Here is a 20,140-nt window from a genome sequence, read left to right as displayed (position 1 = left end):
ATTAATTTTTCGTTTAAAAGTAAATTAATTTTTTGTTTAAAAATATTTTTTGATTAAATAAACTCATGCCCAGTTCAGCAACCTTCTCATACTTTGAATTAACCGAAAAACCGAACTAATCAACCCGACTAAACTGAAGTAACCGAATTTTCACAAAAACTTTGAAAATGGTAAGTTTTGTATTTGAAGGTGTTCAATAGCATCTTCTTCCGAATAAACAAATTATGTGCCAATATTTGTTGCCAGATACAGCTTTTGTCTCTATAGCACAAAATGCCAGTTTATGATTCAGATATGCTTCAAATTTAACAACACGGCAAAAAAGTATAAAGAGGATTTGAACATTCAATAATATTAAAGCTACCAAATGCTAATGGCAAAAACGAGAAACTCAACCTATGGGTGCACCCTTTGGTGTATCACTGGAGTTCCTATGTGACTTGTGCTTCGATCTCTTCTCCCGTTTCTTACTCCTGAGAAGAAAACGAATACAGAACAGAGTCATCAACTGAAGTAGCAAGAAGTAAGTGGTTAAAAGAACCAAAAAAGCAGGAAGGATGATTGTACTCGTCATGTGAAGAGCTATGTCCTAGACAAGATTTTAGCTTCCTGTTGATATGCTTCATGTCCTTTTCACTTGGGTACTTGTAGTTCTTTACCTGCAAACAAAAGAGAACATATAGTAAAACTGCATATTTAGAAATGAAGTTTCATAGTCAGTGAGTGCATACCCGATATTCAATTTCATCAAGTAATTTTAAGAGCTCTGAAGTCGTGTGCTCAGAGTTCGGTTGAGAAACAATGTTCTCTAGGTACCTGAATGAAGTTTAGTTTAAGATCCAACCGCTACAAGCATTCATATAACAAAAACAGAGAGGCGAAGAGGGAAATAACCTGTCAAAGTCAACCACTCCAAGAACCCCATTTGCAATACGCAAAGCAGCCAACGCCAACTGAGAAACAATACAGAATACATTCCAAACCATGAGCTCAACCAGATTCTTTGAATGGTTCTTCAACCTGATAAATACAAAGGCTAGGGAGACAAAGAAACTTACCTGGCCAGGAGGAAAGAGGAGTGGAGCATCTGTGAGCATAAATTTATCGGCTTCTGCTGTTGCCGCTTTGAGCAAACTCTGCAAAGTACTTGAAATGTTATGCCAGTTTGAGAAAATGAAACTTCAGTAAGGCCAGTTAAGTTAGGACTTGCAATCGTGAAGAGAGATCTACCTCCAGTTTTTGGATTTCATCATCTCTAGCTTGAAGAAACTCCTAGAGGGTGATGATAAGATGAGTCACTTTTGGAGACAATTTGAAGTTAAACAAAGATGATAAACTACACACACACCAAATATATAGTATTGAAAAACTTAAACTCTCCTACTAAAGTTCCCCAAGGCAACAAAAAATTGCCTTTCGACTCAAAAGGAGTCTCATCATTATAAAGATGTAAACAGAGAAAACCAAGCTGTCACACAAGAAAACCTAGGATTAGACAGCCAAGATGTACCTCCATGTTGCTGACAAAGCCTTCGATTGCACGATATGGTGCATAGACAATCAGATCAAATTCCAAACTCTGCAAATTAAGTTAATCCAATATGAACAGAAGAACACAGAGAAAATAGGACATGAGAGATATATAGACAGACATAAGGAAGTTGCTACAAATTATCATGCCTGAAGAACAGCCATCTCATACTTGAGAATGACGTGGTGATCTTGTTTAATCCCCTTCCCTATCTCCTCAGCAGATACATGATTCTCCTCTATCTTACAGGCCGCATACACGCAGGTTAACCTGTTCAATAAAAGGTATCAATTAGTCCAAATTACAACATTCTACCAAAGGGCAATAAACCGCCTAATTAAGCATGTCCGAAGTAAAAAAAAAAATCAAATTCGATAAACACTTCCAAAACATATTTTTTTTTTCCAATGGGAAGCAAATTGGTAAAGCATGTGCGTGAAGAAGTATACATTATCTCTTTGGGATGATGTTGCATAACAGACCATTGCAGATAAAACCTTTTAAAGTATTGGAGAGCTGTTGCCTGCAAAAGATTAGAAGTTAGAACATGATATCCAGAGGAGCTAACAAGATCTAGGCTTTTTTACATTTGACATCATCGTGAAAGAAGAGCAAAATGTCACACCTGAATCTTGTGAGGAAACTCAAAGGCACTGCAGACTTCTTGGACCTTTGCCTCATAAAAAGCTCTCATGAACAGTTCTTCATCAACACTCAAAGGCTTAAGCTTCTTATCACCTGAGAGAGTAATAAAAAAAAACTAACATCATTAAAAACTTTGACCAACAAAAAAACCATAATGATAAATAAAAAAAAGCTTACTTTGATCTCCTCCTGCATCAACTTTCTCCGTGGGATAAGTTAGTGATCCACTAGCATCTACTTCAACTTGGGTTGTTCCACACTATGAATTAAAAAAATAAGATAAAAAAAATCCATAATAAAAGTAAATATCAACACTTAACAGTAGTAACACGTTACACGCACCTTCTCTAGCAAGTGCACTGCCTTCTGGTTAGCAGCTTTATATCTCTCTGCCTACAATAAACAACACTTGAGCTTAGCTGCAATGCTAATAATAATATCTAGAAGAAAACAAGAAGCAATAAGAAGGTATGGGAGATGGAAAGAGGAGCATATGGTTACTAGTTTCTGGGGAGTGAAGATCCACTTGGCTCGTTGAGTTGATGTCTGGAAATCCGCCATTACTAAGCGCGGCTTATAACAGTTCACGCCGATCAAATTCACACACGCTGTCGACGACGAGACGACGATTCTCGGAACAAAAAAAAGAATGAACCAACCACCGTCTCAATTTCAATCTTAATTTTTTTTTTTAAATAAGTAATTTCTTCAGAAAAGGTTTATTTATGTCTGACACTCGGTTCTGCTCTTCAGTTTTTCAATTTTAAAGATACGGGAACCTTTCGGTTATTATGAAATTCGGTTCAGTTTTGATTCGTTTCTATTTTATTCTTTTTTGTTTGGTTTGAATAATAATTATAAAACTAATATCAGGTAAAAAATATAATTGTAATTATGTTTCAGTTTGGTTTCAGTTTTTGAATAATTAGATATTTTTTTTATAGTTTCTTGAAATTATATATCGGGTGATTCAATCAAATCTTTTGAACAAAATTATTTGGGTGAATTGAATAATTTTAAATATCTAAAATAAAATTATTCATGTATAACGGTTATTTTTCCTGATATTTTGGTTTATAAGTATTTATAAATATTTAAATAATTTTAAAATTAAATATATTTTTTTGGTCAATTTTTTTTAAAATTAAATATAATCAATATTTTTAAGTATATAAACTGTATTTTAAATGTTTGGATATCCATTAAGTTCCAAAAATATAGAAACTATTCAAAGAACTTCGGTTCAGTTTTGGGTCCAATTTTTGATTCTTGGTTTATGTGCAGAAAACTAGTTTATTAGATAGTGGTTGGCTTTCAGAAGAGAGTGAATTTTATTTCAAAGGCTTTAAAACCCGAACTGGCCCAATAAAAGAATTAACTGTTCAGTTATTACCTAACTAAAACTAAACTAACCTTTACCATCCATCCAAGACAGTACAAATAAAGAACTCAAAAAGTTAAATTTTCATGGGTTTTACAAGAGACATAATTTGATTCGTGATCCACCCCATGCAAGTCTGAATATCTCTGTAGATGGGCATGTTCTGGGGATACCTTGGCTCCAAGCTTCTCACTGCTATCTCCATCACCTGAGCTATATCAGCTGGTGGGTACTGCTTCTCTGTGCACCTCTGCAAGTTCTCTTTCCATTTCAGTCATATGTAAAAACAGTGATTTAGATTTAAACTTTCCTTTTTCAATTTTTACCTGAATCATGAGCCAAGTTGAAAGACAAGAGGCGATAAGCTCTGAAGTCATCAAACCTTCAGTGTTTGAGGGAGACCAGCTTTGATGATGATGATGCTCAAAGCTGCCATTGGTTTGGCCTTGATGCTTTAAACCAGACACTATTGAGTCTAACGCTTGTAGAACCACATTCCTTTTGTCTTTGTCATCCTTTACCAAAGATGCAGCCTACAACAGCACATAAGGTAAGACTTGTATGCCTTTGAGTTCTCTGTATATTATTTGGATACTACACTAATAGTTGATCGTAACTACCTTCATAGCTGCATCCACCATTGCTTGTGCTATTGACCTTGAAAGATTAACTATTTCAAGCATTTCTGGCTCCATTTCCTGAAAAGCAGAATTAAAAACAATATTCTTCATTTTGGAAAAAAAAAAGAGTTCATACTTATCAATCTAAAGGCAAGTTTCCACGGGCATCCAAGATTCATTAACTTGGGCGTATTTAGTTACCAATAGCCACAAATAACACAGTCATTACCTCTGCATCTGAAGTATACTCCAACATCAGACCTCGTTGATTTTCACCTTGTCTTGCGTTGTCATTAGCTATGTTATATGATTGATCAGTAGTGACTCGCTTGTCCCTATCATCCTGTAGAGAGACTTACTGAATCATGCATAGAGTTTACCAAAAACGTTCTGAAAAAAAAGAAAAGAAGATTGTACCTGTTTCTTAGGAGGAACCATGGAAAAGTCGATATTTTCAAGTACAGGAGGGAACAGAGCAGATTTATCAGAGCTTGGGTGTCTGTTAAGCTCTGCTTCTTTGCTTTCGATTTGCCTCATCAGACCGTCTGGCATGTATTCCAACGGATTCAAAGGCATGATATCAATGTCCTGCCAAATAAAATAAAAAAAAGGATTCGTTAAACCATCTTAAAGTCCACAAGAAGTGACTTGCGTCAACATTTTGTGATTTTACCATAACCATGTCGGCGCCCAAGTCATCAAACAGAACGTTGCACTTGTTATGATCAACAGTAAGAATCTTGCCATCACGAACTTCACGTGTTTTAGGATGTATGGCAATGACTCTGTTCCCCACTGATAATGGCTGCGCAAAATCTCTAGGAACCACTTCCCTTGCACCTGTGCGTAGCTCTGTGTAATGCTTTCTCGCAGATTCACGATACTGTTTGAGTTTGTCCCGCTCTTCTTGTATGAACTTCTCAGAGAATCTCCGAGTTCTACCAAGAGAACTGAAAATACACAACAGAATGAGTAACCTTTTGCAAATCTTTACATATTAAAAACTTCAACAAACCTTTTAATGACGCTCCATTCAAGACGAGTAAGTCTTGGAGTACCAATCCCCAAATGATTTAGAAAATCAATGAACTCCATCTTTGCAAACCAGGGGTAGTCAATAGCACTGTAGAACCATTCATATATGCACCTTCTACGTACCAATGGACATGACAGACAAGTAGAAACTTGCTCCTGTAAATGGAATAAAAATAAATAAAATTAGCAGATTTTTGAATGAGTCTAGGAGAAATAAAAGTTGGAAATTCCCACCTTTAATAACTCTTTCTTGCAACTATGTGGCTTCTCATGAGTGGTTTCAGAAATTTTAGCTCTCTCTCGTAAACTCTTCTTCAAACTCATCTTACGCCTGTTTGGTGGTCTCTGCGGCAAACTCGCTGGACCTGGACCTGGACCTGAAACTTGTGTAGCTGACACTACTGCATCTGGTTCAGTTATTTTCTTATCACTAGGTGAAGAAGATTCTTCCGCGGTTTTTGCAGTTCTCAGCTTCTTTGGTGGACTCTGATCAGCACGTCTCGCTTTGAACATAGTCTTCAAATCATCATCTTTAGCCGATTCCTGCATTGCAATAAACAATAAATTACTTAGGCATAAGCCATAAGCTTTTTGATTGAAAAGACTTTGTCAAGGATCCTACAGATCACAGAGTAAGATTAAACCCAAGCAAATACCTTATCATGTAGAGTTTTACGTTTTCTTTTTGAAATGCCAAGTTCCCCTATGGAAGCAGCATTAGCATCAATGGTTTCCTGCGCAGATTTCTGTTTTCTAGTATTAGCAGGTGAAACTGGATGTGAAAGACTGTCTTCGGGTCCTGCTTGTTTTGATTTTCGTCTGTGATAGCTTCTGACAAAGGTTTCCGGAGTGTTAGGTTTCTCATCCACGTTGCTAGCTATTGCGTCTTCTTTCAACTGTGGATTTGATTCTAGATCCAACACAAAACATTAGAAATAAATAAAGAAATATGAATGGTCGAAGTGACATTCACACTCCAGAATATAAAAACATTCGTTGTTCACCTGATTCCGTCAAACCATCAGGAGACAGTAAACCTGACAATGCAGCCAATGCTTGCAGTGCTTCAAATTCATCTACACAGGAAGAGACAAGAAATAAGTTTCAGATTCTGATATATTCAATTGTCAAAAGATGAATCCAGCCAAAGTTAATAAGACAATGTGGTATAGATAAGCAATCAAATATATCACTATGATAAAAAATATAAAACAGGATCACTATTGAACTTATTATTGCGTTTTACCTCCAGATTTGAATCCCTCATTGGCACTGCCTGCTTCTCCGCTGTCATTAGAAGCAGCTCCTTCTGCTTCTTCGAGTCTCACATTTTTCCCCTTCGGGGGAACCTCCACGGTACCAACCCCTTCCGTATTCACCAACAAAGCTCCACCAGGCGCTGCCTTTATATGCCTTCTGTCTCGCCTTATTCTCACCACATTCCTAACCATGGAGCTAGCACCGTGCTTGGATTGAGCTTCCTTTGCTTGTGACTGGCAAAAGCATAAAAATTAAAATTGTGTGTGTTTAATGAATCATGATAAGTTGCTAGAGCTAGAAAGATACCACTTTTCCATTTGAAGTGCTGCCATTGACTTCTGCTCTTCTATATTGTGATCCTTCTCCCCTTCTCGCTGCATTTGCCATTGCTAGCGCTAGTGTATCATCGTCATCGGCATCAAGTTGCTTCTTGGCTCTTTTACTTGGTGGCATAGAAACTTCTCTATCTTCCCTCTCGTATTCACTTGGTACAGGAAACCGAGGTGTACGCTTACCAGCGGCACGCCGCTCTATTCCTGCAGAACGCAAAGTAACAAACCACACATTCTTTAACATATTCATTCACATGTATTTGTTAGGCCTTAAGATAAAAAGGTAGCTTGTTGTTCATTAACTCAACAATTTAAACCGAATAATAATCAATTAATCATTTGTTTAGCATCTTTTGAACAATAAATTTTAGAAAACTTAGTTGCGGAAAATGATGATTGTACCATAAGCTTGTGTCAGCTTCAGAAATGGGAGGCAGCCTCCCGCTGATGCAACTGAATGTGGTGGAATAACTTCTTGGCGAAAATCACTAGACGAAAGTTGAGCCAGTTTGCGCTTCTGATATTTAACCGAAGCACCATGGCCTTCTTCTTCTTCTTCTTCTTCTTCTTCTTCTTCACTTTCGCTCTCCTCCTGCAAACATTACCATAAGCATGTAACAACTGGACCAGACAACTTTACTAAAAAACAATCTGCCACATCTCTCCCTTGTTTACAAGTAAATATAACTAAAATTTCACAACTTCAACTTCCCATTTGAATTTTCAAGCAGGAAGTCATTTAACATGAACTTTAAGGTGTTAATAAGGTAAATGACTCACTATGACGCTGTAATGATCAGTCATCATTGCAATGAGGCCAACGACAGAGGCAGTTCCCTCGGGCAGAGATAAATATGCCTGGAAAGAAAACACAAAAAAATCAAATGGATGAAAAGGTATTCATGTTTAACATAATCTCGTTTTAAACTGTTAGACTGTCTTGTATTCATACCCGGTTCATATTAAAAAGAGCTTCCACCATGTCAACAGACCGGTTATTCCTTACTACAGCAGCTACCTAAAGCAGTTTCAAGAGAAGAACTTAGTATTAAAAACGTTGAAGTCATACAAAATTTGAGAAAGTAGTCACATACAACAAAGCTTACCTTCTTCCAGTCTCTCCCATGTTTCCTATACGCGTCATAGAAACGCTCAAGCTCTACTTTCGTCCACTGAGGTCCCAGCTTATTAGTCAATCTCTTCTTCTGTGATAAAAACAACAACACATAGTCACCAAAAAATGCGAGTTAAAAATCTGATTCAGACTCTAAGAAACAAAGCACTAGACGAGGGTCCAATCTTTGAACTAAGTGACTCCTAATAACATAGGTACGAGCATCAAAGTGAGTAAGATTTGGTGAAAAGACTCACTCTTGGCTTGGTTTTGCTAGAGTTCCTTAACTCTTTCTCTGGAGAAGCTTCTTTGTTGGAACGTTTGTACACACTCTTGGACGTCCTACTGGGCCCCATCTTCCGGTTTTATCTGCGAAGTGATTGCAACCAAAGTTCAAATTAAACCGATCTAACCAAGAAAGACAAAAACTTTTGCTCTCTTCAACGAAATTTGAAGCAATCGATTGAATAAAGACACCAACTTTGCTTACAAATTCGCAGCACCCAATCGGAATTAAAAAAAAAGAAGTGAAATTCAATTTTCACACAAAGCTTTTCAACAAAATCAGATTAAAGTGAAGTCCGAAGAGATCCCGTTAAAACCCTAAAATCAGAAGAGATCCACTCACCGATTACAAAGCTCAAGGAGAATCGGCGGTTGAATCTCTTCGATAGATCGGTGAGAGAAAGGATTGTAGAGAGAGAGAGAGAGAGAGGCGTTGCCGCGAAACTTGAATAAAAAGGCCGACTTGGTGATACTTGAGAGCCAATAGGCGTTTGTTTATTTATTTTGTTTTACCACTCTGAATATCTGGAGGTTGTGATCCTAAACGACCACGTGTCTTCCCGTTATGTATATCCACCGTTGGATATTTTTGAGGTTATTTAGGGTTTGTAGTAACGGCTTCATGGGATTGTATTTGAAAAATACCCTTATTTCGAAATAAATAAAAATACATACAAAATAGATAATGACGCTGAGAAATGGAAAATTTCTTTGTTATAGTGGTGGGAAAAAAATCTAAACCATACCAAATCAAACCGATTCATTCACGACCCATATCAAACCAAATTATATGTTTAAACCATTTGGTTCAAGATTTTATCAATCCAAATGGTTCAGTTTTAACCAAACCAAATGATTTTAAACATGAGTTTTTAGTTAGGCTAATTAACTATGACAGTAATAATATTAAGATTTAATATATTTAAACTAAACAACTAAATATGATTTATACATTTTTACTTCTAAATGAATAGAATCAACACAACTAAAATAAAATAAAAGAGTATGAATCTCCTGCATTAACATCAAAAACAGAAAATTACCTATGGTATTTATATAAGATTTGAATATAATAACATAAAATTATTAGATTATATCTTATAATTTATTGTGATATTTGGATTTATATTTAAATATGAAGAAAATAATGATTTTTCAAATGGTAATTTGTTTATCTTCTTATCAATCATAATTTTGTAATTAAACTATAACCCAACTAAAAAATCAACTCGACTAAAATGAATAGACACAAAAAAAAATTAAATCGAAATAAACACAAATCAAACTGAACTAAGACTAAATCGAACATAAACCAAACCGAACTAAAATTATACCAAACCAAACTAATTTGGATTTACTTTGATTAAAGTTTTCTTATACCAAATAAACTAAATCCAAACTCAAATCGAATCCGTAATTATTGCTCACCCATATTTTGTCAGCTCACATACTTACTCTATAATATACTGTCTTATGTAATGAATCTAATCACCATAATTTTGAATTCATATTTTAACGGAGATACAACAGAAAATTTTAAAACATAGATTGATGGCCAAACTTTTAACTAAGATATATCATTCATTATTAATTTAGCCAAAATCTAAGATTATATTAGTCAATTAGAGAGAAACAAATAACAAGATATACTAAGAACATCATTATCAATATTGTTTTTTAAAGAAACTACCATTTAAACTATTTTGAAAAAGAGAAAAAAAAATTTCATATGAGACTAAAAAACTGATAAAATCTAACCGAAAAAATCTCATAAACCATGTATCACTTGAATCAATGGTCTAAATTTTTATATTTAAAATTTAATTACAAAATTAAGTTATATTTAGCACATTATATAAAATGATCTCCATGGGTTGTTAGATTTTATCAAGAGAATACATTATAGCTGCATTTGTAGATATGATTTGGGCAGTGGAGAACGAATTAACTGGTGAGATAGCCATGGAACCTGCTTGGTACTGAAGAATAAGCCATATCCAGATTCTACCAATATTGATATCGAAAATCAAGTAGATTTTGTTCAGACAGTTGAAATATAGGGGCGTATATCGAAAATTAGCATATACGGGAGCTTTTTCTAAACTAATTGGAAGTTTAGGTTTTTTTATTAATTAATGAAACATATTCTATCCTTCTTAAGGAAACCCTCCTAGCTAAAGGAGAAGGTTTGGAGACTTTAAGGATCCGTTTCGGTTAACCCGTATTCGGATCCGTTTTCTGACGCTCCGATAAATGAATGAACGGTGATGATATATATAAACGTTACAAAGCTCCTCACATCCAACGGCTCATATTCATCTCAAATTCAAATTCCCCCCCTCTTACCTACACTCTGTCTCTCTCTCGCTCATTCTCTCGCTCTCGCTCTATTGCTCTCGTTCTCAACCAGATCCGCCATGGAAGGTACTAATCGCAGTTTCCTGATTGATCTGAGTTTCTTCCGATTCGCTTTCTTGATTCGAAACGAAACGATTTCGCTGATTAAACACGGTTTTTGTCAGATCAACTCCCAGAAATTTGCAGCGATGGTGTTTCGCCGTGTGAATCGAAGGAATATTCTGCTGAAGATCACGATCCCGACGCTGGTAATGGTTTTTTCTCGTTGTGAATTTTGAATTTCGCACAAAGAAAATCACAAGCGAACCTGAGTTTTTGATTCGATTGCTTGATCCTTCGTCGTAGTAGATCTCTCAATCCATTAGTTTCCATGTTGTTTTAGATGTTTTATTCGTGATGGAATCCAATTAGGTCTTTAGAAGATTCGAATTAGGGTTTAGGGTTTATAACTTTATTTGATGAATCTGGAACTCCAGTCAGAAAAGTAGAATGAGATTGATTTTGCTGCATTACTGATTTGGCTGATAATAGTGGAAGAAAGTGAGGACTCTGTTACAAGTGGAAGCCAACAAGTTTCTCCTAACGGTGGACCAACACTCCCAATTCTCCAGAAAATTATTGATTTGAGTAGCTTAATCAAGGTTATTCCCTTTTCTTTAACAAGTTCCTTCTGAGTTGCAATTGAAAGGAGTATAATTTGGAGGTTGTTTTATAGGTCTTGAAGGATGAGCATGTGTTGGTATCTAATCAAGTGAAAGAAATCAAGAACTGCTCCTTTGTAGAACCGGAAATGTCAAACGCTCTCCAGCTTCTGAGTCAGTACCTTTATTTTAACTTTTTTTTTAAGGCTTGTTTGCTATTTTGTAATTGATGTTGTGTGTTCAATGGCAGCTACTGAGCTTGGAACTCTGAAAAGGCAGTACTTGGAAGAGTCATCAGAGAGGAAGCGGTTATACAATGAAAACATCGAACTCAAGGGGAATATCAGGGTCTTTTGCAGATGCAGGCCTCTAAACCAAGCTGACATAGCGAATGGCTGTGCTTCTGTTGTTGAGTTTGAGGCCTCCCATGAAAACGAGCTTCAACTGATTTCTACCGATTCATCCAAGAAGCATTTTAAGTTTGACCATGTTTTTAAGCCTGAGGATGGGCAAGGTAAACTGAGGGGTTACCTGTTTTAAGTTTGTTTTGGATAAACCTTTGCTCTGAGTTCTCTTATCTTACTGTTCCCTTTATGTGCAGACACTGTTTTTGCACAGACAAAACCTATAGTTACTTCTGTGCTTGATGGTTACAATGTCTGCATTTTTGCCTATGGCCAAACTGGAACCGGGAAGACATTTACCATGGAGGGAACACCAGAGAATAGAGGAGTGAACTACAGGACATTAGAAGAACTGTTTCGTTCTTCGGAAAGTAGAAGTCGTCTCATGAAATTTGAGCTATCTGTTAGCATGTTGGAGGTTTACAATGAGAAGATAAGGGACCTCTTAGTTGATAACTCAAGCCATCCTCCTAAAAAGTAGGTCCTTCATTCTCTTGCTTTGTAATCAAATAGAAACGCCTCACTGTTTCTCTGTCTGTGTTGAATTAATGAAGGTTGGAGGTTAAGCAATCAGCAGAAGGGACTCAAGAAGTCCCTGGATTAGTCGAAGCACAAGTTTTCAACACAGACGAAGTGTGGGATCTGCTCAAAAGAGGCTATTGTGTTAGATCTGTGGGATCAACAGCTGCAAACGAGCAAAGCAGCCGCTCTCACTGGTATGCAAAAGGGTTTGGAAACAAAAGCCATGTGAAACGAAACCTTACTCATACAATAAAAAATTTCTTTCTGTGCAGCTTGTTGCGAGTGACAGTGAAGGGAGAGAATTTGATCAATGGCCAGAGAACCAGAAGTCATCTCTGGCTTGTGGACTTGGCTGGAAGTGAGCGAGTAGGAAAGGTAGAAGTTGAAGGAGAAAGGCTGAAAGAATCTCTGTTTATCAATAAGTCGCTTTCTGCACTCGGTGATGTTATCTCCGCCCTTGCATCCAAAACAAGCCACATTCCTTACAGGTTTTCCTCTCTCAAGACAATTTCATTTGAGCTATACTGTTTTTTTAATTGTAAAACGTTTCTCTCTTTTTTGTGCGTTAGAAACTCAAAGCTCACTCATATGCTACAAAACTCTTTGGGTAAGTAAAACTTGTCCTATACATCCGTTGCTTACATGAGCCATAGGACATTTTGCCTTTCATCTCTCAATGGTTTGTCCATTTCACTGTGACTTATACAGGTGGAGATTGCAAGACATTGATGTTTGTTCAGATTAGTCCTAGCTCTGATGATCAAGGAGAGACGCTTTGCTCCTTAAACTTTGCTAGCAGAGTTCGCGGAATCGAAAGTGGACCTGCCCGGAAACAAGCGGATGTGTCTGAGCTCCTCAAGCTAAAGCAAATGGTAACGTGATTCCACTGCACTCCTATTCATCTAAGCTTTAAACATATCTAAAGCTGATTCTTTTTGCTGTCTCCTTTATAAACAGACGGAGAAGCTGAAACAGGAGGAAAAGGAAACGAAGAAGCTGCAGGACAATGTGCAGTCACTACAGCTACGCCTCACTGCTAGAGAACATATATGCAAAGGACTTCAAGATAAGGTAGTCAAGCTTTAACTAATAGGTTTTGATATGTTTAGTGCTTCTCTTCTTCTAAAGTTGTGAATCATGTTTCAGGTTCGTGATCTGGAATTTCAACTAGCGGAAGAAAGGAAAACCAGAATCAAGCAGGAGACACGAGCTCTAGCGACTGCATCATCATCATCGTCAACAACAACATCTAGACAGCTACCGACAATCACAGAGAAAAAGCCACCTTTGGCTCCCCCAAGATCAATGCGAATGCCACTCAGAAGAATCACAAACTTCATGCCGCAGCCAGGACAACCATCTCAGGGTCATACCAAGAGATTCTCAGACGCAACAAGCAAAGAGAATAATAATAACAGCCTCAGGAGATCATCATCCATGGACATCAACACACTAATGAAACCGAGAAGAAGCTCCATTGCATTCAGACCAGCCCCTCCTCCGTCAGCTATTGCATCAGGTAATAATAAAACACTCCAGCCGAGAAGGAGAGTCTCTATTGCAACGTTGAGACCAGAACCATCATCATCGTCTTACATGAACATGGCTACTCCATCACGCCCTACGTTCCGTGGTGGTGGTGGTGACCCGAGAAGGGGGAGATACTCTAAGCTCTTCTCTCCAGACCACAATCTGGTCACTCCAAATGCGATGAAAGGTAGTAGATTCAAGAAGAGCCCTCTTGGAGGAGGAGGGCCGAGACATCCCACGGTGGTTGCATTGCAGAAGAAGGCTGTGGTGTGGAGTCCGCTTAAGTTCAAGAACAGAAGACCATCTTTTATAGCGATGCGAGCTTCTTCTTCTTCTGCTACCGATTTGGTCAGGAGGGAACAGTAGTGACCTTTTTATTCACTGTCTTTGTGAAAGTGTGTGTTTTACATTTCTGTTCTTTTTTTTTGTATTATTCTTCAATTGATTTGTTTAACTACAACTATATTGAGAATCTTGTGCTATGGCTTTGATATATGGGATGAAATTTAAACCTGGGCTCAAATGTAAGAAGAAACTATGCAACAGAGTGCATAGCTTCGGAAACAGATAAAAGTTATATTCATTTTGTTTATACAGCATCGTAGTGTTTACTTCACTATGACTCACAATCCTATGTTCTTCTTCCCTTGTCTAGTTATGTTAAAGATGAAACGGCTTTGGGTGTATATAGGATGTGGAAGCTCTTTCTTGGGTGCATGCTTAGATTTCAGTTTTTATCTTCCAAACATATACTCGTAACTGAGTTTTTGAACACTGATTTGAGGTACATGTAGTGAAGTGAATTGAATTGTAAGAAAGCTCATGAGAAAGTGGATACGGTGGCTCCTCTCTCAATTGATAGAACAAGATCCCACATCAAGGAGACACAAGTTCTTTTGTTATTGATAAAACTCAACACAATGTCTATTGTAACTATATGTTCTCTTCTTTCTCTTGTCCCTTAATGTTCCTACAAGATCTTGAAAAGCCCATTTTTCTATTAATCTTCTAAAAAACAGTACGCTGGTTTAAACTTGGGATAAACAAACTCAGAACAAGAGATTTGCCATCTTCGTTTCGCCTTCACACCTCGAGACACTGGCTTCTTCATTCTCAAATCTTCTCAGGCAGAAGCGCTCTTTCTTGCGGCATACACACGGTATGCAGCCAGTCCAACGACCACAGCAGCAGCTCCAACTGTTTTATACGAAGTTTTTTGTCAATGGGTTTTGTTTGTTCTTGAGAGAAAAATTGTGTCAAGATTCAAGAGACCATGGAAGTAAACGTACTTGAAACAGCCATAAGAGAGCGGTTGATCAGCCTGTTGTAATGTTTGCGGCTTTTTCCTGCTTCCGTCTCTGGAATACTCAGATGAGGATGTTGCGCTGCAGTTACGATCTTGCGGAATAAGTTGTTGAAATCACCCAGTTTGGAGCTGATGGATACCGGAGGCTCTATTCCCATATCTTGTGTCACCTGCAGTGTGCATAATCATTTATATATACAAGTTATTCGAGCTAATTTTTATTGACTCAGAGATCAATAAGAACCTTACCCTGGTGGATTCTTGTATGCAAATTGGGAAGGAATCAAGATCGTCTTTCGCTGAGACCATGAGGCAAGGGACCTCATATCCAGTGGCCTCTCCGTGAGTTGCAACTTCTACAAGCAGCTCAGTCGCTCTCTTCCATGAGGACTCATCAGAGCTGGAGTGAAAAAAAATCAGAGGATGATAAGGGATATACTTAAGCATGTTTTTAACCAATCAAATAGAAGGAAACATTACCTGTCATACACGAAGACAGCTATGTCACACGCAGCCAACGACTCCTTGGATGAAAATAGCCCTTTAGCCCCATCGTCTGGAATTTCCCTCATCACGAGAGTTTTCTTTGCACTCTACACCCAGAGAATTGCAATTTTCAGATTAATGAGCAAAGGTAGGCCTCAAAAGATGCCAAAACGCATGCATGTACCCATAGAACAATTCATCAAAGATATCTAGCTAGTTTCCCGTCTCAACGTCACCAAACTAACACTCAAGTTTGCCATTCTTGTTCAATGTTTTGCATATCTTTGTGAGCAGACAGACACATATATAATGGACAGATTGAATAAGTAGTCCCACTCACCCCAGAGTCATCCACCATATTTACTGCATAGCGCTCATCAGTGGTTGATCCATGGTTTTCATATGACCTAGAACATGAAGACATAACTGTAAACCACATGGAGAGGTCATCTGAAAAAAAGAGGAAAATTTTCTGCTCTAACAATATGCAAACGTCTCCATGCATAAAAAAACATGGAAAGGAGTATACTCTTTTTTCTGTTTATATTTTGGAAATGCAATAAGTTTCGTTACATACCTTCCAAGAAAGCAATTCAGTAATGCAGATTTTCCAGCGTTATTGGGTCCAAACACAAAGCACTGGAAAACTTTTCTTTCGCATTGTTGCTTTTTGCGATCTAAACGTCTTCTCCTAGTAAGACGAATGGCAGAAGATGGATCACCAGGGAATCCAATGTAAATCAAATATTCCACACTCTTAGCTGGTTCTAGTAGTGTCATCAGTGACCACTGCAAGGATAAAATTGAAGTGATTCAATGGACAACTTAGTAAAACTAGTTCCCAAACAATAAAGATACGAAATCAACTAAGAATTGCAAAACCACATAAAATCAAATGAGAAGTTGTATATGTCCCAAAAAATAAAGATAGTAAGATAAAAATGCAATTATGACTGACAGAAAGAATTGCATGACATTTAATCTGTCAATCAACAAAACCAAAGCAAAAAGTGAAGCAAAGATGAATGAGTATTCTGTATATGTGTTAGCATGCATACAAAATGTTTCCTTTGTCGAGCATGTGAAAGAGGAGAGTACTGATTACCAGTGACAGGAAAGCGTCACATGATAGTCCTCCAAGGGCAGTTTTCTCCGCAGCACCATCATAAGGAGCATCTTTCCAAGGACTGACATTCATAATTTATTGTGGCTTTTTAATGAAGTGGAGAATATCAAAATCAAAATTACAAGTTCTTTGCTTTCTGAAGGTGGGAAAGGTACCTTTCAGGTGCAGTTGAAAAAAGATCCTCGATCTCTTGAGGTCTCAGATTATTATCCTGCAAAGTGAAAACTTATTATGACAAATTAACAACTATAAAAACTGCAACCTAAACCCATTAGTTTTAAATTAAAAAAATACCTCATCGTCATCAAACATCATAAACACTCCTTTCAAGAATTCGATTGCTACATCTGTCAACTCGACACTCTACAGAAACAATGAACACAATCATTAGCTGCACGACGCCAAAGAAGGCAAGTTACTGTGAATATATAGCAATGAAACAAATACGCATCCACATTCTATTGCTGTTAAAATTCGAAACAAAAAAAAAGCGATATACAGCTCATCCAGTGGCAGATGACTGCAAAACCCAATAAATACAAAAAAATACAATGGATTCCGTCACTGCAATTTACCTGATCAGGTGTTCGTTTGAATAATGAAGGTGGGAGCAATTCATCAGCAAGTCTTATCTCATTGTTATACCCAAACTTCCTAAGCACAGTCCATGTTGTCTCGAGCCTCCCTTTCTCAATAAAAAGTGCGTGTAGAAACAGGAAGCCAGTCACTGTCAGTCCTCTTTCGTTCACACCTTCTGGCAACTTTTCTTGTACAACCCTCTTAACACCTTCAATTTCAGAAGGCTGCAATGGTGCATGAAAGCACTTGACCTATTTGGAAACAGCAATTAGATGTGACATCGGGATAAGAGAATCATAACTTCTTTACAATAACTCTGAAGGACAAGCCAGAGCCAATTCTATGAAGAAAATAGCCAAAACATATGAAACACAAGAAGAGAAAATAGAACCTGAAAATCATTTAGCTCAGCCTCGCTAAGAGCACCATCTCTGTCCTGATCACACAGTATAAAGATACGCTTCAAGGCCCTTACACACCGGGGCTTCAATGCCTGGGCTTCTTGATCGAACAGAGGTCCTGTTGGGTGAAGGACAGTTTTTTGCGCATAATAGAAAACTTCTTGTGCCTACAGGAAAGCGTTTTCATTAGTATGATAGTTCATAGTTCAGGCTGAGTTGTAATTTATAATTCCCATTCCAAAGTTGTTTTATGACTAGGCATTCCAATTCATCCTTAATAAAAGTGCAAACCAATCACGGTACTACCCACTTCCAAGCGAAAATAAATTGGCACAACTTAAGTCCTTGAATTTCTTAGTAAGACGATCACATGCCTAAGCTACATCGAATCAAATTCGGTGCCATGTTTGAGCAAAGACAAATATTATATCTCAAGAGGAATAACAGAAGTCATGAAACCTGGAGTTGCTTCAGGGCAGAGCACTCGATACAAGTCTCAATCTCCCGGAACTGCTGCATTATAGGTGACATCACTTGTTCGAGGCTGACCTGGTTATTGTCGTCTCTGAAGTCAAGCTTACAACCTGCTACTATTATAGGAACTTTTACCTGTTAAAAAAAAATAGACCACAAAAGAATCCTAATAAGAAGCAGCTAAAATTTAGTCCACAGCAAATCTTTATACAAAACAGTGATATTAAGCACCAGGAGTGAGTCTATACACTTGCTAAAACAAGAAGATTGACATGGCTAAAACTGAAAACAGAGAGTAAAATCAAACCTCTAATCGCCGAAGCTCCGGAAGCCAGTATGTAGTCAAACCTTCAAGTGTCTCAGGTCGGTCACATGCATACGTCAAAACCACCGCATCTGCCTGCTTCAATTCCTCGGCAACCATGTTCCTATCTTCCGGCCTGAACCACACAAGCATAATTATCAAAAGATACATCAACAAAGCCGCAAACCATAAACGGTTCTCTTCCCAGATAACATACTCATCTGGTACATTACTATACTAACAACGATAACATATGAGCAAACAGTAACCCTCCACAATGTGGCTCTGTTCGTTTACGAAGCGACCTGCGACTAAGATTATGTTCGTTTACGAAGCGACCTGCGACTAAAATTATGTTCGTTTACGTGTAGCGCGACTTGTAGATCTGCGACCAGTCGCGCGATCAAAATGTTTATAAGTTTTAGTCACTGTTTCTTCGGGCAACTTGAATCAGAACCTGGTCATGCGACATCAAAACGAACAACAACCTGCAACTCGCAGGTTGCATGTCGCAGGTGGCGCGATAGGTAGAGGAACAGGGCCTGTCACTCATCTGCATGTTCTTACCTGCGACATGCGACTAAGATTATGTTCGTTTAAGTGTCGACCTGCAACTAAACCTGGACCTACGACTAAAATTATGTTCGTTTACGTGTCGCGCAACCCGTAGATTTGCGACCAGCATATTTTTAAGTTTTAGTCGCTGTTTCTTCGGGCGACTTGAATCAGAACCTGCGACTGGTCGTGCGATCAGTTGCGCGACATAACGAACAACAACCTGCGACCAATCGCAGGTTAGCAAAACAAACAACAACCTGCGATAGGTAAACGAACAGGGCCTGTTCACTCATCTGCCATAAGGTAACTAACTTTCCTCTCCACATCACCATAAGATCCATTCTCTTATCTATAGTCTCTACACTAACATCACTATCCTTCCAAGCAGACTTATCATTCTCCATACCTGGAGGAAGTGTCGACAATGGTGACGGGAATACCATCAGGGAAGAACTCAAAAGGGAGCTTGGTATCAGGCAACACGGGAGGGACATTGGGAGGGAACGAATCGGTGGCCGCAGCAACAATCAAGCTCGATTTTCCAGTTCCCTTGTCACCAACCACAACGATCCTCACGGATTTGAGCGAGCCGGGACAATCAACAGCAGCAGCCGCCATCAGAAAGAAACTGCAAAATCAAAAAAATACGATTTAACCTTAATATACACTCCGATGATTAGCGATTCGAGAGTTAGAAATTCGAGAATCGTAAGCTCGAGTTACGTGAACGAGGAGAGGAAAGTAAGGTGAGATCGAAGATTAGGTAACGGAAACGAGAGATAAGGGGATGACCTCTAAGCTTGGAGAGTGAGGGGGAGACGCGAAGGGTTGAAAACCCTAGAGTTTTTGGGTGTGGGGGGAGGAGGAATGTGGCGGTGACGATGAGGAGGAGAGGAGAGACTAATAGAAAGCTTTCTATTCTAGTGGCATTTCTGTAAATACCTGCACTGTAATTTTTTTTTTTCTTTTTTGACAACCAAGCATAAATCATTTTTCTAAAAAGAATTTTTTTCATTTTCTAGTATTTTACCATTTTTGCAGAAGTGTTATTTTACCATTGTGGTTGTATTTTACCATTTTTGCAAGTGTTATTGAGTCAATACCAATGTTTAAATTGAATTATTCTAAAGATTACACGAAGATGTAAACCTGATTCATATTTCTCGTAACATATATTATGGCCAGGAAGACTTACTAGTCAAAAAGGAAAAAAATTTACATGTTGTATTTTCTTTCATATGGATCAAA

At 37.9% G+C, this 20,140-nt stretch overlaps 4 protein-coding genes across 7 annotated transcripts; 1 reads left to right on the top strand and 3 right to left on the bottom strand.

Annotated features, from left to right (window-relative positions):
* Positions 1 to 175: 175 nt before the first annotated feature.
* LOC103854664 (cyclin-H1-1) lies at positions 176 to 3,237 on the bottom strand. Its single transcript, XM_009131622.3, has 13 exons — positions 2,678 to 3,237; positions 2,519 to 2,569; positions 2,354 to 2,435; positions 2,157 to 2,269; positions 1,981 to 2,054; positions 1,681 to 1,801; positions 1,511 to 1,579; positions 1,231 to 1,272; positions 1,059 to 1,136; positions 895 to 953; positions 732 to 816; positions 568 to 659; positions 176 to 473 (listed from the first exon to the last, which is right to left on the bottom strand). Exons 1-13 carry the CDS (start codon positions 2,735 to 2,737, stop codon positions 392 to 394), a joined length of 1,008 nt encoding a protein of 335 aa, XP_009129870.1. The 5' UTR covers positions 2,738 to 3,237; the 3' UTR covers positions 176 to 391.
* Positions 3,238 to 3,488: 251 nt separating this feature from the next.
* LOC103854663 (protein ALWAYS EARLY 1) lies at positions 3,489 to 9,877 on the bottom strand. Of its 2 annotated transcripts, XM_033284468.1 has the most exons (19): positions 8,547 to 9,877; positions 8,176 to 8,287; positions 7,911 to 8,009; positions 7,757 to 7,822; positions 7,585 to 7,662; positions 7,207 to 7,396; positions 6,779 to 7,008; positions 6,459 to 6,705; positions 6,217 to 6,288; positions 5,975 to 6,122; positions 5,869 to 5,938; positions 5,447 to 5,755; positions 5,193 to 5,368; positions 4,851 to 5,127; positions 4,595 to 4,765; positions 4,407 to 4,520; positions 4,178 to 4,255; positions 3,884 to 4,090; positions 3,489 to 3,807 (listed from the first exon to the last, which is right to left on the bottom strand). In XM_033284468.1, the coding sequence occupies exons 2-19, from the start codon at positions 8,272 to 8,274 to the stop codon at positions 3,634 to 3,636; spliced, it is 2,805 nt and encodes a 934-aa protein (XP_033140359.1). In that variant the 5' UTR covers positions 8,275 to 8,287; positions 8,547 to 9,877; the 3' UTR covers positions 3,489 to 3,633. The 2 variants fall into 2 exon arrangements, with proteins under 2 accessions (XP_033140359.1, XP_009129869.2); XM_009131621.3 differs by having other exon boundaries at positions 5,869 to 6,122.
* Positions 9,878 to 10,122: 245 nt separating this feature from the next.
* LOC103854662 (kinesin-like protein KIN-14S) lies at positions 10,123 to 14,171 on the top strand. Its single transcript, XM_009131620.3, has 12 exons — positions 10,123 to 10,627; positions 10,726 to 10,809; positions 11,093 to 11,202; positions 11,277 to 11,376; positions 11,453 to 11,716; positions 11,804 to 12,083; positions 12,161 to 12,322; positions 12,401 to 12,616; positions 12,698 to 12,735; positions 12,837 to 13,000; positions 13,086 to 13,199; positions 13,275 to 14,171. Exons 1-12 carry the CDS (start codon positions 10,471 to 10,473, stop codon positions 14,022 to 14,024), a joined length of 2,439 nt encoding a protein of 812 aa, XP_009129868.2. The 5' UTR covers positions 10,123 to 10,470; the 3' UTR covers positions 14,025 to 14,171.
* Positions 14,172 to 14,502: 331 nt separating this feature from the next.
* On the bottom strand, positions 14,503 to 19,951 carry LOC103854661 (mitochondrial Rho GTPase 1). Of its 3 annotated transcripts, none has more exons than XM_009131619.3 (15): positions 19,616 to 19,951; positions 19,299 to 19,520; positions 18,338 to 18,470; positions 18,016 to 18,165; positions 17,547 to 17,723; positions 17,152 to 17,406; positions 16,871 to 16,939; positions 16,732 to 16,787; positions 16,556 to 16,637; positions 16,028 to 16,239; positions 15,791 to 15,857; positions 15,445 to 15,557; positions 15,214 to 15,364; positions 14,948 to 15,134; positions 14,503 to 14,855 (listed from the first exon to the last, which is right to left on the bottom strand). In XM_009131619.3, the coding sequence occupies exons 2-15, from the start codon at positions 19,508 to 19,510 to the stop codon at positions 14,782 to 14,784; spliced, it is 1,938 nt and encodes a 645-aa protein (XP_009129867.1). In that variant the 5' UTR covers positions 19,511 to 19,520; positions 19,616 to 19,951; the 3' UTR covers positions 14,503 to 14,781. The 3 variants fall into 3 exon arrangements, with proteins under 3 accessions (XP_009129867.1, XP_009129866.1, XP_033140381.1); XM_009131618.3 differs by having other exon boundaries at positions 19,685 to 19,948; XM_033284490.1 differs by lacking the exon at positions 19,616 to 19,951 and adding an exon at positions 18,577 to 19,112.
* Positions 19,952 to 20,140: the final 189 nt, after the last annotated feature.

The sequence above is a fragment of the Brassica rapa genome, chromosome A02 (assembly GCF_000309985.2).
Source record: "Brassica rapa cultivar Chiifu-401-42 chromosome A02, CAAS_Brap_v3.01, whole genome shotgun sequence".
NCBI classification, from domain to species: domain Eukaryota; kingdom Viridiplantae; phylum Streptophyta; class Magnoliopsida; order Brassicales; family Brassicaceae; genus Brassica; species Brassica rapa.
The sequence above is the reverse complement of the archived record's forward strand: the minus strand, read 5'-3'. Positions and strand labels throughout refer to the sequence as shown.